Genomic DNA, 16,619 nt, shown 5'->3' on the forward strand with positions numbered 1-16,619 from the left:
TGAGACACTGGGTTGGACCAACTTCGTGTCTTCTGGAACTACCAATCCAATGTCCAGTCCAATGGCCTGAGCTATAAGTATGATACTACCGTATACCTCGCAATTTCCTCATTATTCTCCTGAGACTACTAGGAATTACGGCTATACTTCCGCAAGTGTTAAGAATCTGGTCTGAATCAGCTTGGAAACTACACTTTTTCTCTAGGTAGTAAAACTTCTGGAAACCTCCAATATTAGTAGCAAAACGCTTGGAAAATCCAATAATACCTGTAAAAACACGCACCCTACTGGCATGTAACCGCTAGAAACCTCCATCCAAGACATTTCCCACAAATTGCGATTATGGTGACTTGAAAAACTTTGGCACGACCGACACTTTGTGGGACCTCCACCTACTGTAGACGTATCTAGGAATACACTTACTATCGATAATAGTTTTTTTATACTAGATACTTGAGCTGCCCTTCCCTGACCAACTCCAGGATTCATCACCCTCTGTGCAGGACACAAACTTATCACGCGTATCACAACAACCAATTCTCCACAACCACCATGAAGAGGTACTCCGTGGCGCCCACGTCCTCCAGGAGGAAGTCTACGCTCAGTACTACTGTCAGTGAAGACACCGCCGCTGCCCGTGAGGAGTTGGAGAAATTGGAGCAGGAAACCACCTTGGTGTTGCAAGAAATAGACAAGAACATCTCGCGTGCCAACGGCATCATCAACGACCGGTTGATCCCCATCATCAAGGATTACTCCAACGCAAGCAAGAACGTGTGGAGCAACGCTGGTTTCTGGAAGTTTTTCTTCGAGCAGTCGGCCAACGTGGAGTTGAACAGCTACGAAGACCCCATCTCCACTACCGATGTCAATACCATCGCCAACTCCAGGAGCAACATGCTCTTCAACGAGGACGAGGATGAGGACGAAGAGTTGCACCAGGAAGCCCCAGAAGACCCTGCCCACGACACACCGCACTTGGACGTGTTCAAGAAACCGACGCTCAAGCCCCAGCTAGAGGAGTCCACCCCTACATGGTCTGTAGAGCAGTCCAAGAAACAGATCCAATCGTCCACTCCCCAGCTCCACAAGAGACCGTCGTTGCTACCTGGATATAACAGACACCCCACAGCCTACGACTCCAACGACAGCATTGGCACCCAACCACCACCGCTTCTCACCACCTCGATTTCCAGCACAGAGAGCCAGAAGTCCCCAGAGAAGGACCAGTCGCCCGTAAAGACGCAAACAGTAAGGCAGTCATTGGACACCTATCACAAGTTGTCCATCTCACCGAGAAAAGCAAGAACAGCCACTCGCAATGCATTGGTGGAAGATGCCCGAAGGAGATCGTCCTTGATTCAAAACCTCATCAACTCATCTCCCACGCTACCCGAGCCTCCTATACTACGGTCAGAGCTTGCGAACGTGAGCGAGCTGTCGTCTCCCACCAAGGAGGAACGCCAATTGAGCGAGGTAGAACAATTCTCGCCAGTATTACTACCACCCGAATTATCTCCCACCAAGAGCGTTGCTCTATCGTCACACTCCAAGGAGAACACCATACAGCGGAACACCATACAGCGGTTTCCATCCACCCCCAAATTTTCGGAACGGTTGAGTGACGGAGGAAAGCTTGATATTATGAAAACCCCACTAGGGCTCCAAATAAAGTATGGGGACGAAGACAGCGACTTGCAACCGCCAGAGCTCCAAAACATAGATTTGCACGAGGGACTGGCCAGCAAACGTAATTCGGACCAGGCACTCAGCTCGGCAAAAAGGGCCAAGCCCAATGACGACAACGACAACGTGTTCTTGGAGACCGGCAGCCGCAACACCCCAAATAATGCCTCGGCCGGGTCCACGGTGTACCACTCAATGCTGAACAAGCACGAACGTCCGTCCGCAGACAACACCGACAACCAGACACAGTCCAAGTCGATCTCGCAAATCTTCGATGATATACTCAACAAGGCCCCACAGAACCAGTCTGGAACACGAGGAGTGCAGCGGAAGGGTATCACATCCACAGAAATCAAGGACATATTCAGCGATGTTTCAGGAAGCCTCTTGGAGAATAGTCAATTGGATAACACCGAAAACTCCACCAGTGAGCTCGGGTCGATGTTGCGGGAGCGGTTCAACAATTTGACCAACTATGGGCGCAAACAGGGCGATTAGACCCCGATTGGGGGCGCAATCTGAGAATCCCCACTACAATATTTGATCCATAGATTAATATCATATTTAGGTTGCCGGATCCGATATCACCGGCAGGGCTTTCCCCACAGGTAGATAGAGATAACAATGTAATTAATAGTATGGAGGCTGACGGAGACCGTTACGTAATGAAGGACCCTGCAACTAGTCCTTTTTGGGAAGGTGGAAGGAACTGATGAGATTAGATAAGATGGCCATGCGCAGCTGGCATGTGGTCAGCACACCAATGGCAGTGGCACCATTAGTCACGCGCTAAGGCCTGCTGACATTCGCGCGCCCTGTGATTGGTCGCGCAAAAGAGTCACTGGTCACACGTGACGCGCCTGCTGAGCTGCAAAATCACCTTACCAAATCCAGAGGAACTATAAATACACCTTGAATTCCCACCAGTGTTCCACATTATCCACCAACCTTCAATTACTCCAACTATATCTACAATGGCCTGTTCTGCTTCTGTCTGTGTCTGTGCTCAAAAGTCCACTTGTTCTTGTGGCAAGAAGCCTGCTTTGGAATGTGTCTGTTCCAAGGCCGCTGTTGAAAATGCCGTCCCTGCTGCTTCAGCCGCATGTGCTTGTGGCAAGAGAACCAAAGCCAACTGCAACTGTGGCGCCCACGCTGTTTGTGATGGTTCCAGAGAAGGCGAGGTCGACTTCACCAACCTCAAGTAAACCAAAAAAATATTCCACTTCTTGTACACTAGTGTCGTGTGTGGTGTTTTCATGATCAAACACCGTGGCCCCAAAATAGCATATAGTTTCGCATAATGTATCGATTTCGTTTGAACACTGTAGAGTTCCAGTGGGTGAGTTGGCGAGTTTACATCCTAACGATGACACTGCTCAAGGATATCACCCTGCCATCTAACTGAAATGGTGTTGCTCTCGCCCTGTCACATTAGTATTTCATGGTCTCCTTATCTTATTCCTCTACTAGTATATTTACTTTATTGAGTATTCTTCGTAGTAATCACAAATGTCTCATCATTGCCAGGGCCGCGACATCCGACATCCAGACCACGACATAAATCCTCACATTTGATGTGCCACCCATCATGGCTCGTCTTTCAGGATTGCAGAGAGAGGTCCTCAAGCTCTACCGTGCGTGCATTCGCTCGGTTCATACCAAGCCCGTGGAAAACAGAGCCCATTGGAGAAAATACGTCCGGGACGAGTTCACCAAGAATAGAAACATCCCCAAGAAACTGTTCAGTGTGATTGAGCACTTGATCCGAGTGGGCCACAGACGGTTCGAGTTGTACCTGAGTCCTCACATCAAGGACATTCACTAGCCAACAGACGTTATCTTGATTGGTTGATGAAAGACAATACTTCACCACCACTTTTGCATGGCTCAATATTGCTTTTCTCCAGATCCGTATCGGATTGCACAAACCAAATTGAAATGCTATTAAATGTATAGATCCTGGTTGGCGATTGCGATGTGATCTCCTGACTGATTGCGTATTTGCGCTACAGCATGCTACTTTCTTCATGTATATACGAAATATATTAAGTCATTGACTATCCGGAATAATCACTAAATATCGCTTCAGAGTGGGTCAAGATCAACTCGGTAACGTCGTTTCTGTATCCCATATCACTCATTTCTCTCTGTCCAGTCTCATCTCTGGCAATCGTGGGGGCAAACACCACCGACAAGTTCTTGAATCCCATTCTGTTTACCGAAGAGTACGAGCTGACCAACGACAAGTGCTTGCACAAAAGGTACAAGGTATGCTTATTAGCACTTGGAAGCTTGTTGATCACCTTTGTCTTCATTTCATGTATCCGTTTGTCCACTTTATTGGGTGGGTTGGCCGAACTTACTTTGATGAACTCATCATAAACTGCGTAAGGGATCAATGGATCGGGAAGTTTTCTCAAGTATCTCTTCAATGCAGATGTAACCGCATTGATATCTCCACTTATTGTGTCTTCAAGCTTGCTCATCTGCTTGTCTTCGTAGTTTTGACCCAAATTGGAGAAGGCATTCTCGATGGCAACAATTGCCGAATTACCTCCAGAAATTCTGTAGATTCCCTCCATATCCAATCCTCGTTTCTCGACTTCTGCAAGACACTTGGTTACAATCAATGGAACCTTTTGATGCTCGTAGTCTGCACGGTTTTGGATGGTGGAAGTGAGAAGTGGAACGGGACAATTGTCACCGTTGGACGAATCATTAGTAGACACCATCGAAACAGTGTTTGTGAGGAACGTATCTAAGATGTTGGATGACTTAGACTTAATGAATTTACCTTTCTTCTCTCCAACTAATAAGTTTCCAGATTGTCCGTTCTGACCACTGTTGTTGGCATTGCCATTGTTGAACGTCAGACCACCGACATTCTTGGGACTCTGTTGGGGTAATTGTATCGCATTGGAGGCATAACTTTGACTAATTTTGTTGCTTGAGCCAGGCTGTTGTAACAGAGGCTTTTGGGAAGATTGTGAGGATTGTGATGGGTTTTGTTGTAATTGAGGTGGTTGAGGCTGCTGTGGAGCCTTCTGTGCTTGGTTTTGGGGTTGTTGCGACAGGGGCTGAGAGTTTGTCAGGACCAAATTTGCTGTGTTGAAGCCCATTTTTGGTCTTCTCCAAAACTTCAATCTAGTGGCCTTTTGTGGATCAGTGGAAGGTTCTTCCAGGACTGACGTATCATTGTATGGAGTTCCAACCAACGAAGACGAAGATGTCAGCGAAAGGCCATTAGAAGTACTCTTAGAGTTGCCACCAAAGTTTAGCGTGCTGTTAGAGTCGCTGTAGAGTGTACTACCTTCCGCATAAGTATTTGTTCCTGAATTACGATTCAATTGCAATTGGTGGTTTTCTTCAGATAAGGCTTGGTTGATCTCAAGTAACTTCTTCTTATTCTTCTCCAACTCTGCCATATCTCTTACCAAACTTTCGTACTTGGCAGATTCACTTGTCAACTTGCTGTGCATAGCCTTTAATTGATCATTTAACTTGAGTTTTTCAGACGAAAGCTTTTTGACATCATTAGAAAGTGTTTGCCTTTGAGACATCAAGTGATTCAATTCATTGTTCAATGACTTCATATCAAACAGTGTTCTTTTATTGTTTGGATCAAGGTTTGTTAAGAATGGAGTGTCTGATGTTGATCTTTGGTGTTCCCTGTTGTAATTCACTAATCCATTGAGATTTTGCATAGCTGGGGAAGATACCGGTAATGGAGGGGTAGTAAATGCAGAACCTCCGTTGCTTATGGAGCCCTCTGATACATGTCTAGAATGGCCCTTAACACTGGAGTCATCCTTGTTCGACTTGAAAAAGTTGAACTTGTTAGCGATATTACTGCTCCCACCGGAAATAGATCTCTTGTGCTTCAAGCTGCTCAACTTGGGGGTTCTAATAAGTGTATTCATTCTGGAAAGGGAACTCACGGTGTTCTGATCGGAGATTGATGCTGCATCTTCCTCAAGATTGGTAACCGAAGGAGTTGTATTCCCAATAACTCTCTCTCTAGCTGTGGGGGTGGATTGAGGATTGTAGTAATTCTGTTGGTGCTGCTCTCTGGGGGTGTAGTTTCCATCTTCACGCCTTGGTTTCTTCTCATGGATGCTACCAGAATATCTCCTATATTCCTCAGACTGTTCATACTCAACTCCTTCCAACCCCAAACCTCTAGGCGTTACTTCTTCAACCTTGAAATTCTTCTTATTAGGGGTGCTAGGCAAGGGTAATCTTGGTGGTGGTGATGACATCCCTGCACTCAAAACACTACCTGGAGTCTTTTTGGGAGTAGAATTTGTCGTATTAGATTCTCTTGGGATTTCGTCGAGATTTTCTGTGGATATGAAGTCATTTGTCTCAACCACCCTGGCCTGCCTGTTTGCCTTAGCAAAAGGAGAGGGGCAGGCAGACCTAGTCTTTGGTTCGTCCAAATGAGTTGAAAGCGAGTTCCCTCTCAAGTCTTGCGAGGACGATGATATTTCATTCTCATTTGGAGTTTCGATACCAATAGCAAGTGCTGGTGAGTTGTTTGATTTGAGCGATTTTGTAGGTGAGGTTCTGATGGCATTCGAATTGTGGAACTCGTGGTCGTTGAATTGATTAGGGGATAAGATCATGAGATTATTACCCTTGAACTTTGAGGATTCCGAAGATGGTGTGTGCTGTATTTGTTCAGATGTAGTTTTTGGTGTGATCTCTGGAGCAGGCTGTAACTTGGTATTTTCAGCCGTACCTGGTGTTGATGGATTTTGGGTATCACGAGAGTCTGTGGATATGCTTTCCTGTCTTGGTTCAGCACTGATAGGTGGTGTTGAATAGAGCGAGGGGGGTTTGGGGGACTGGTTTGCAGGTAATGACAGCTGAAGCGATTGAGGGCCCTGCGTTGATGATCTAGGGGAAAGTGTCTTTCTCTGAAGAGGATGGGAATGAGACTTCTGGGGTCTCAAGGACGCGTTACGTTGGAGCAAGCTTTCTTCTTCATCACCATCGCTATAGCTGTTTACTTCTTCAATCGAGAAGTCGTTGTCTATGCTGGGCAACTTGCCTGCACCGGCAGTTGAGTTTCTGGCGTTTGAGTCGGCTGAAAACTGGGAAGTGGTGACGGAAGTAATGGAGGATTCGGTTTTGTTCGACTGGAACGATTCTCGGGCCACCATCTGGGAGTATGGAGCGATTGGGGGAGCGGAGGCCGTGGTGGGTGCAGGGGCGAGCGTTCTGGTGGATGATTGGGGAGGTGGGGGAAGGACCTTGTTCTTGGAGACCACACTGGTGAGCGATGGGTTTGTGAGCGAGAAGAGGGTGTCTGCAGCGCCGGTGTCCGCAACGTTTGTGGTGCTGTTACTGGCAGACATGTAGTTCAAGAAGATGCTGTCGCCCGATGAGTTGATAGTGGAAAGGTCCTCGAGGTGTTTCGCTTTGAGAGGGGCGTTTTCGAGTGATTCACGGAGACGGGTCTGTTCGTGATTAGCCGCGTCAGCAAGTGCCTGTTCTTCACGTTCACGTTCACGTTCGCGTTCACGAGCAGCACGCTTGTCGTCCTCGAGTTTCTTGACCATGGCCAACTGCTTCTTTTTAGCGTCGTACTTCTTCTTCTTGGCCATGAGCTTCTCATGGCAGTCCATGCAGAAGAGCCCCTTGGAGGTTCGGGCGTAGCGCAAGTCCTCGATCTTGTTCTTACACGATCGGCACTTGAAGCAGTTGGAGCAGTACGCCTGGTCGCCCGTGAGAATGGCCAAGTCGTCGATTTTCTTGCCACACTGCTTGCAGTTGTAGGAGCAGTCCGAGCAGATGAGGTTGCCGTTTCCCAACACCAAGAAGTTGGAGTTGCACCCCAACGACTTGGCGCACTTGGAGCACTTGAAGCAGTGGATGTGCCACCTGTCGTCGCCCAACTCGTAGGCGTGGCCTTCAAGGATGGGCAAGTTACACTTTTTGCATGTCTGGAGGTCGTGAGGGGGAATGCCGCCAGGAATGGCAATTGAGTGGGCCGAGTTGATGCTGGAGCTGTGCTGGTGATGGTGGTGGGTGTCGAGCAGAGCCAACTCTTGGGTCATGGTGACTTCTGCCATAAACGAAGGGACGGGTGTCGTGGACAGACGAACGGGTATGGGGGGCCTGGGAGGGTAGGCGGAGGGCGCTAGTCAGGTCCACCGGGAGGGCCAGGCAGGGGGACCGGGAACGAGGGAGGGAAGGGCGTTCTGGCAGCTGGGGGGACAGCTGGAGGAGGTGGTGGTGTAGAGGGAGAAGTTGTGGAATCGATTGATTTCGGCGTCGCGCGAGAACGACAAATCACTGGCTCTTGGCGGGAGAGAATTAGCGGGGGACACGGGGTGGTAGGGAGGGACACGGCTGGGAGGGGGGAGGAGGGGAGGAAAGGACGGGGCGACGTTCAGTCCATGTAGTGATGGTGGTGGTGGTGGGCGAATTCGGGGCGAAAAATAACCGGTGACGGGGTGGAATTACTCTGAGGTGTGACAGCAGTGAGCAGGTATGGCAGGCACGGTACACAAAGAGGCTGGGGCGTGGGCCAGAGGGCTGCGCTCGCTAGCGTAGTGCCATCGCGGGGCAGCCAGCGCGTGGGTGGTGCTAGTGAGGTGGTGACGTACTGGGCCAACAGCGCCACCAGGGACTCCTACTGCCCCACCACCACCACCACCACCACCACTGCTACTACCAAGACTTCTACTGGTGCTGTAGCACGCGGTGTGTCACCGGTGATAATGTAGGTCGCGCATGCATACGAGATTAGACTAGCGTCCTGTGCCCGCCAGGCACCACGTCCTAGCCGGACAGTCTGGTGAAACATTCTGGGTCCAGACGTGTTGGTCCAGAATGTGACGCGAACGGGCTATAATTTGTCCAATGGGGTAAAAATCCCAGGGGTGCGGAAAAAGTAATGGAGATGAATGGAGAGTGATAATAGTGAATAGAGAGTGAGAATGGTGAATGGGGAGTGAAAAGAGAATGAGAACGAGAAGAGAACGAGAATGTATGGAGATAGAGAATGAATGGAGAGTTGTGAAAAAGTACGCGATGCTTGCCACTGTAGACTGTACATGGCCTGTTCTGTTTGTTGTGCCTTTATGTCTATCGATCTATTTTTATGCGCTTAACAGCCTCTATAATACAGTGGGGGAATGCCCTGAGCAGGAATCGGAACTATATATCAGGGTGTGTTCCGTCGAAAGCCGTGCTGCTTCAACCTACCCCGGAAACCATCCTTCAGTGGGTGGATCCGACCTGGTGTTCCTAGCCATGAAATTGCCTTCTATGATCAATTGAATACTTCTGGGCAGTGCGGAACTGAGACGGTTGTGCCATCACCAGTTATGGTAACATTGTTTGATGGTGTAACATGTCCCGATGCGGAGACACTGGTGTTTCAGCTGCCGGAGGTCATGCCTGGGGGGTAATTCAGTTGGTGGCTGTCTGAATCATGCCTGGAGGATAATGCAGTTGGAAACTTTCTGGGAATCCCGTCTGGAAATCCTCTCAGGAAATTCCGCCTGGAGTTGGTAATCCTATCAAGAAATCGTCTGGAAATAGTCTAGGAATCACCTAGAAGAGACACCGGTAATTCTCGCTGGATGCTGTTCCTTCTGGAATTTCCTCTAGAATTCCTGTCTGCTCCTGCCGTAATTCGAGGCTTTGGATCTCACGTTCCCTACAACTCCTCGGCCGTCAAATCTTGCTTGATCTTGAACGGCTTGCCCCGCCAGTCGATCTCGTGCCCCATCATGGCAGTCACCCAGATGGGCAACGCCAACACCTCGCGCATGGCCCAGATCCGCAACCACCCCCAGAATGGTCTCTCCACCGGTGGGATGCGCCGCAACCACTGCGGCACTCCCTGGGCCGGCTGGGTGATGTTCCGCACCAAGGTGTGGTACTGGACGTAATCTGTAGCCATCCACACCAACATGTGCATTGCGAAGAACGGCCAGTAGAACCAGCAGTTCATGAGGAGAGTCGACACTGCGTAGGTGCCAAACACTCCACAGATGATCGACTCGGTGGTTGGCTCCACCAACGTGGCCATCAACACCATGTACTTGCGGACCCGCAACCACCGTACTCGCCTGGCCATGTAGTCGGCCACCCCATTGTCAACGCCACTCAACGGCTGAATCACCACGTCTCCAGTGAGGCCCGTTTTGGCACCAACGTTTTCCCAGAGCGCGATTCCAATCATATTGTCTTCACCAATGTAGCGTGCAAAGAACTTGATAGCGTGGCCTAAGCCAGGCAACGAAGAGTAGTAGGCGGCGTCGCGTTTAACACCTGGCGTGTTGAAGAACTCCAGCTTGTTTTCAGGGCTGGCAATGCTGCGCACCGAGTAGTCCAAGTCGGACTTGCGGTAGATGTTGGACTTGCCGTTGACGCAGGGGGCGATGGCGAGGTTGTTCAACGAGATGTAGAACTTGCAGTGGGAGGTGAACAAGAACATCTCGTCCAACTGGGCTCCCAACTTGCGGAGCGACCGCCGTCTCACCAGCGCAGGTGGAGGACTGGCAGAGGCCCGCTGGGCCACTACACCAGTGGCCAGTGTCCCTCGTGACGACGACGAAGACAGCCCCGAGTCCTGCGAGGGAACAGGGCTAAGCACGTACTCCGAGTCGGATGCAGCGTCGTCCGCAGGGTTGATACTCAACGCCAACGGCACATGGTGCACTAACCGGACCTTGCGGGCCAGCACGGCGTCCGAGAGCTTCCTGCCGTTATTGTAGTTACCGTTCAACGCCCGCACCGAGTTGTTCAAGATATTGGGGCTGGCCCACACGTTGGAGTCCATGATCCAGAGGATATCGTGCTTAGCGGCCAAAAATCCCTTGGCCAAGTTGTTGACCTTAGGGTTGGGTCCATAGTGGTCCTCCGACACGTTGAGCACCGGGTCGAACCCGGTGCTGGTCAAGATGGAGGCGTCGACGTGGGGGTACTTAGCCAACAAGCGCTGGAGAAGCGGCATCGACGGATCGTGTGGACTGTCCACACAGAGCAAGATCTGGAGGCTATCTTTGGGGTAGTTCTGCTGGAATGAGGACTCGAGACACGTTACTAACTCTGGATCGATACCTTTGATGGGACGGATGATGGTGACAGGCTCGATGGCTGCTGGCTGGTCCACGGGACGGCGGCGGTACCGCACCACAATCTCCACGAACCCGTTGTAGGCCACCACGAGGATGACCACGTACCAAGTGCCGGAAAACACTGCCGAGGCTAGTCGCCAATACGAGAGGTCCATTATGGCAGTAGTAGAATATTGGTGATGTTTTTCGTGTCTGGAACCAGCGGAACGGTTATGAGGTATGACGTAGCGAGGCTCCGAGGCAGGTGCCGACATGGGCGATCTGGAGTGGGTAGTCTACATAGTTACAGTCTGTAGGTCAAGATGGTAAGCCGAGGTTCGTTAGGAGGTAATGAAGATCATAGAAATGAAGTTACTGGCCTAATGAAGATATTCTTTGATAATGAAGAATTACTTAATAAAACTGTTGCCGGGCCACAGGGAGCAGTGAAGACATGCGCTGCCTTTACGATACTGGAATGACGGATCAGAGTGGACTGTACAAGGGGCCCAAGTGGTTGTTGAATTTGGCTGTTGAATTCAATTTATTCATCGGAAAGTGAGAATTCTAGCCAGCTAGAGTAATTTCGGTGTGCTCTGCCTCTACGAACTTAAAGAGTGAATTTCCAGTGAAGTACTAGTAGATTTAACCAGTGGCCTCGCTGCGCTGCCTCCACGAAAGTCCAGTTGGAATTCGTGCATTTTGCTACTCTACGACACGTAAAGTAATATTTGCTACTTTTCGGTGTGGACGGCTCGGCGGAGCCCGGTGATCTACGATATTATTGAGATTGAGATTTTTCACTCCAGGCAATATTCAGGCCCCTATTCGAATTAATTGCCGGCTAAAGACACCAGCTGAAGATGTAGACGGGCCAATACGAGCCCCCAGCGCCTCCTACGTCATTATTGGCTTTTATTGGCCATTATTGGCCGAAACCATTCTCGGGCTTCTACCAACACCTTGCCCCACAACTCTCATTTTTCGTACTTTATTCACCACAATACGAACATGACAATAGCAAGCAGCCCCACGGCCACACCTTGATCATCCTCGCCAGCCCCTGCACCCACCGTTATCTGTCATATACGAACCGGGGCCTGCTTGGGCCCTCATGTGAATGTCCCGCACCCGTTCCTCGGCTCGGGTCCTGGACGACCCCAGACCACGCCCTCCCGCATTTCCCCATACATATAAAGCCACCCGCTCGCCCCCACAACCACCACCAGCCATTTCTTCTAGTCATCAATGTTTAGAGCATCTCACAGACTCATCAAAAGAATGCCTGCCATCAAGCAAAACTTGTCCAGTAGTGCCGCTAAGGGCGACCTCTTCAAATACCAATCGCAATTGCCCAAGTTGCCCGTTCCCACCTTGGATGAAACCGCTGGAAGGTATCTCAAGTCGGTGCAACCCTTTTTGAGCAAGGAGCAGTATTCGGAAACCGCTGCCAAGGTCAAGGCCTTCGTGGGTGGCGAGGGAGTCCAGTTGCAGTCCCGTCTTCAGGAATACGCCCAGGACAAGGACAACTGGTTGGCCACCTGGTGGGACGACTATGCCTACATGTCGTACAGAGACCCAGTGGTTCCATTCGTGTCTTACTTCTTCTCCCACAAGGACGTCAACAACGCCATCGGTAAGGACCAGTTGTTCAAGGCTACCTTACTTGCCCATTACACTATCGAGTTCATGGCCGAGGTCCAGACCGAGAACTTGGACCCTGAGATCATCAAGGGCAACCCCTACTGTATGAACGCGTTCAGATACATGTTCAACAACTCGAGAGTCCCCAAGGAGGGCACCGACATCACCAAGCTCTACGATGGCGAACAGCACCAGTACTTCGTGGTGATCTACAACAACAACTTCTACAAGGTCAACCACCACAAGGATGGCAAGCCCATCTCCATCCCCGAGATCTACCAGCAGCTCCAGGCCATCAAGAACAGCAATGCAGACAAGGGTGAGGGTATTGGTGCCTTGACTTCCCTCAACAGAGACGAGTTCGTCAGCGCCTACAACAACTTGGTAGCCACCCCTATCAACGAGCAGTCCTTCGAAACCATCTTTGCCTCCTCGTTTGTGATCTGCTTGGACTCAAACAAGCCTATCACCATCGAAGAAAAGTCCGCCAACAGTTGGCACGGAGACGGCCAGAACCGTTACTTCGACAAGCCTTTGGAATACTTTGTCTCTGAAAACGGTAACTCGGGTTTCTTGGGTGAGCACTCCAAAATGGACGCCACTCCAACCGTGCAATTGAACAACTACGTCTTGAGCAAGATTGCCAGCCACGATCCAAAGAAGTTCTTGCAGCAATTATCCTCCAGCAACTTCGATTTCTCTGCTCCAAAGCCCCAAATCTTGGAGTTTGATCTCAACCCTGTCGCCAGAAAGAACATTGCCACTGCCATTGCCAAGTTCGATGAAACCATTTCCACCCACGACGAAGAACTCTTCCAACACTATGCCTACGGTAAGGGCTTGATCAAGAAGTTCAAGGTTTCTCCTGATGCTTACGTCCAAATGTTGATCCAATTGGCCTACTTCAAGTTGACTGGCAAGATCAGACCAACCTACGAAAGTGCTGCCACTAGAAAGTTCTTGAACGGTAGAACTGAAGCCGGTAGAACCGTTTCCCCTGAATCCAAGCAGTTTGTTGAAACTTGGACCAACTACGATGCCACCATTGAAGAAAAAGTTGCCACTTTCCAAAACGCTTGTAAGCAACACGTTAAGTACTTGAGTGAAGCTGCCGATGGTAGAGGTGTCGACCGTCACTTGTTTGGTTTGAAGCAAATGCTTCGTACTGGAGAACCAGTTCCAGAAATCTTCAAGGATCCTATCTTCAGTTACTCTCAATCTTGGTACATTTCGTCTTCTCAAGTTCCTTCTGAATATTTCCAATCCTGGGGTTGGTCTCAAGTCATTGACCAAGGTTTCGGTTTAGCTTACTTGATTAACAATGACTGGCTCCATATCCACATCGCTTCCAAGAAGGGCAACGGGTTAAGCTCAGGACACTTGAAGGCATACTTGATTGAATCTGCCAACGAAATGAAGGAGATTTTGTCCAAGGGATTGTTGGAACCACAAGCCAAGTTGTAAGCTCATTGGTCTATTATTTATTCTGTTTACGATTAGATATACGTATTACCGTATGATGAAATATGTAGAGGGTTGGTATGGATTGCAGTCAACTACGACTAATAGATTGTACTGGTGTTGTTCGTGAAAGACTCGATAAAAGTAGTATCGAATACCCAGGAATACTTTTCTAAATTGTTGGCTTAATTAATGTATTAACTATATAAAGAACACTATAGATTGGGGCATGTGCAATGTTGGCAAGCGATAAAATGACCGTTGAAGATAGAAGATGTCTGTAATGCATTCCTGAACCAGTCATCTGGAACTGCACTCTTGTACGACGTAAGGGATTCAAAGTAGAAAAGTAAATGGACGGGGAAGGGGGGACAACGAATCTAGAGTGAGTCCTCTAACCCTACGATCTCACCCATCAAACTCAAATATTCTTGAATAAAAGAGTTGAAAACCCACCAATTTCCAAAGCTATTTTGATTCCCATCAGACTCTCCATCATTGGAGCCACCCAGCGAGTGTCCTTGTAACTGAAATTGTTGTTGTTTCAAAAATATAAACTTCAAGATATCATTCAAAATAAAATTGATAAAGTTATTGTAGATCAAAATTGGGTACTTTGATTTGAAATGAGTGGAAAGAAGCCTTTTATCAATTAATCTAATCAAGGAGTATAACTTGTTTAATTCCTTGATAGACAATAATGAGTCACCTCCTACAGGTGATTTCTCCTCTTGGTCAGACGACTCAATAACATTAGAAACGGATGAAGATGATGAACTTCTGGTATGATCACTCTCACTCAAAAATGATAATAAGTCCTTCTTGAAAAACTCGTCGATTATGTTGATTTCTTGGTTAATAAAATTCATTGAAATAGAAGATTTCAATTCATCGCTGACCAATGGATCGAAATTATATCCAATCAACGTGTAAATTAAATCATTGGACAAAATGTCATTCTTGAAACTAAAGTTGAGTTCATTCAACGAATTAGAAGTAAGGTTGGAGTTGAGATTGAGGAAAAAGTCTTCCTCCTGACTCTCTTCGAGTTTGACTGAACCTTCAGGCGCGGCTCCACCTGGTTGTGAACCAATACTGTTGCTGACCTTCAAGAAATTTTCAATATCAACCGACATCATAGATTTACTATCGTCTTTAATGATCAACTTTATGAAAGTAATCAAAAGATCATTCAAGTTGATCAATTTTTTCAATAGAATCAAAAAGATAGTTGAATTATTTATGCCAAACTTCGTGAATCCCAACCTCTTCAACTCATTATTAAGGTTGTTAATCAAATGTAGAAGGTTCAATCTCAAATTCTTTAAAAAGTTCATGTTGCTTGAAGACTTGATAAGTAACAAATAAGGTAAAATCTCTATGACAATGATGAGGTATAAATTCAAATCAGTAGCTTCTTGATCAATCGACGAGCCAAGAGGAATCACAAGCTGTTCAATCAAGTTTGACAACAAGCTAGAGCTCGTTAATAAATTATCATTTGTCAAGAAAATTTTATGAATTACCGACCTTGAAAGCTGTGGAAAATTAGAATATATTCTGATTCTAACGTCATTGAACCAATTTTCCTCGTCATTGAGAATGGTGAAATGATCATCTGAGGGATATTTCAAGAAAGGTTTTATAAATGACAAATTTGGTGAAGAAATTGGGTCCGAGAACTCAGTAGCTATTGGTGCTGGACCAATATTACGAGTTTCTGGAGCATTTAAGCTGATAGGTATAGATTCGAGCTTGATTTTCCCTTTACTGCTTGATTTTTTGTGACCCTTCTTAGGAGTTGAGCTACTCATTGCTCTTCCCTTTCTTTCATCATTAAATATGTCGTTCAAATCAATTAATTCATACTTGTCACACAATTCCTTGATTTCATTATCAATTATATTCTCATTCCATATCACACCTAGGTAATTATACTTTGATTCACCTCGACTCCCCAATCTTTTGATGAGAAGATTTGGATAAACCAATTTAATTAATTTACCTAGCTTGGATTGCCCCAAGATGAGTTTCTGCTGCTCATTGGTAGTATTGGAGGATGAGGGATATTTCATAATCAATTTTTGGCAAATAATATAATAAGTTTTATAGATAGATAATCTTGGAATAGTGTAATTTTGGGGTTCTTCATTTGAATTCAGAGGCATTTGAATCAAAACATCAAAGAGAATTTTAATTGCCAAGAAAGTCCTCAACAATTCATGATAATTAATATTGGCCAATTTGAGATCCTTGTTTTCCATGCTAGGAAAATACTCTCCTAAAAGTTCTGGTGTCTTAAACACATTCAAAAGCAGGTGTATTGTTTCCATCGACAGCTCATTATTGGTATTGAGAAATGTTTTATCTATTTTAGTTTGATAATTCATTTGAAGTAAAGAGGCTAGTTTATCATTATTGTAAAGCATATTGTAGAAATCGTCAAGCGGAATCTGAAAATTGAGCTTGTACAAAATAGTCAATAAGTAGTTATTAATGTTTGAACCATCTACCGATATCAAATTGATTAATAAATCATTAGTCACACTTTCCGTAGCAGGTAACGATTGAGAAACTTGCTGTAGCGATTGAGAACCGATTTGGGGCCGCGATTGAGACTGAGATGGTTGTAGTTGTTTCTTGGAATCGTCAAGGTTGAATAAATTGAAATGGGAAGAAATAGATAAATTAGTCTTGTGTTTAAGATTAGTTGGCGGAAGCTGTTTTTGGGTGTTCATAGGAATAGTGGAG

General features: G+C 47.2%; 7 protein-coding genes across 7 annotated transcripts; 4 read left to right on the forward strand and 3 right to left on the reverse strand.

The window, feature by feature from the left end:
- Positions 1 to 550: 550 nt before the first annotated feature.
- On the forward strand, positions 551 to 2,340 carry ASK1 (Ask1p; the record flags this gene model as incomplete). The annotated part of the gene is made up of 1 exon (XM_020207146.1): positions 551 to 2,340. A coding segment is annotated over one exon (1,634 nt), but the record flags the coding sequence as incomplete, so codon positions are not given.
- Positions 2,341 to 2,660: 320 nt separating this feature from the next.
- On the forward strand, positions 2,661 to 2,891 carry CRD2 (Crd2p; the record flags this gene model as incomplete). Its single annotated transcript, XM_020209033.1, has 1 exon — positions 2,661 to 2,891. The coding sequence occupies one exon, from the start codon at positions 2,661 to 2,663 to the stop codon at positions 2,889 to 2,891; it is 231 nt and encodes a 76-aa protein (XP_020066813.1).
- A 383-nt stretch (positions 2,892 to 3,274) lies between these two features.
- CANTADRAFT_45878 (uncharacterized protein) lies at positions 3,275 to 3,511 on the forward strand (the record flags this gene model as incomplete). Its single annotated transcript, XM_020209258.1, has 1 exon — positions 3,275 to 3,511. One exon carries the CDS (start codon positions 3,275 to 3,277, stop codon positions 3,509 to 3,511), a length of 237 nt encoding a protein of 78 aa, XP_020066814.1.
- A 232-nt stretch (positions 3,512 to 3,743) lies between these two features.
- RGA2 (Rga2p) lies at positions 3,744 to 7,748 on the reverse strand (the record flags this gene model as incomplete). Its single annotated transcript, XM_020209149.1, has 4 exons — positions 3,744 to 4,489; positions 4,526 to 4,632; positions 4,759 to 7,108; positions 7,190 to 7,748. The coding sequence occupies 4 exons, from the start codon at positions 7,746 to 7,748 to the stop codon at positions 3,744 to 3,746; spliced, it is 3,762 nt and encodes a 1,253-aa protein (XP_020066815.1).
- Positions 7,749 to 9,358: 1,610 nt separating this feature from the next.
- On the reverse strand, positions 9,359 to 10,939 carry HSX11 (Hsx11p; the record flags this gene model as incomplete). The annotated part of the gene is made up of 1 exon (XM_020211362.1): positions 9,359 to 10,939. The coding sequence occupies one exon, from the start codon at positions 10,937 to 10,939 to the stop codon at positions 9,359 to 9,361; it is 1,581 nt and encodes a 526-aa protein (XP_020066816.1).
- Positions 10,940 to 12,044: 1,105 nt separating this feature from the next.
- CAT2 (carnitine O-acetyltransferase) lies at positions 12,045 to 13,871 on the forward strand (the record flags this gene model as incomplete). The annotated part of the gene is made up of 1 exon (XM_020206437.1): positions 12,045 to 13,871. The coding sequence occupies one exon, from the start codon at positions 12,045 to 12,047 to the stop codon at positions 13,869 to 13,871; it is 1,827 nt and encodes a 608-aa protein (XP_020066817.1).
- A 377-nt stretch (positions 13,872 to 14,248) lies between these two features.
- On the reverse strand, positions 14,249 to 16,558 carry RFX2 (Rfx2p; the record flags this gene model as incomplete). Its single annotated transcript, XM_020208525.2, has 1 exon — positions 14,249 to 16,558. A coding segment is annotated over one exon (2,310 nt), but the record flags the coding sequence as incomplete, so codon positions are not given.
- Positions 16,559 to 16,619: the final 61 nt, after the last annotated feature.

Source organism: Suhomyces tanzawaensis (genome assembly GCF_001661415.1).
Source record: "Suhomyces tanzawaensis NRRL Y-17324 unplaced genomic scaffold CANTAscaffold_1, whole genome shotgun sequence".
In the NCBI taxonomy this organism is placed as follows: domain Eukaryota; kingdom Fungi; phylum Ascomycota; class Pichiomycetes; order Serinales; family Debaryomycetaceae; genus Suhomyces; species Suhomyces tanzawaensis.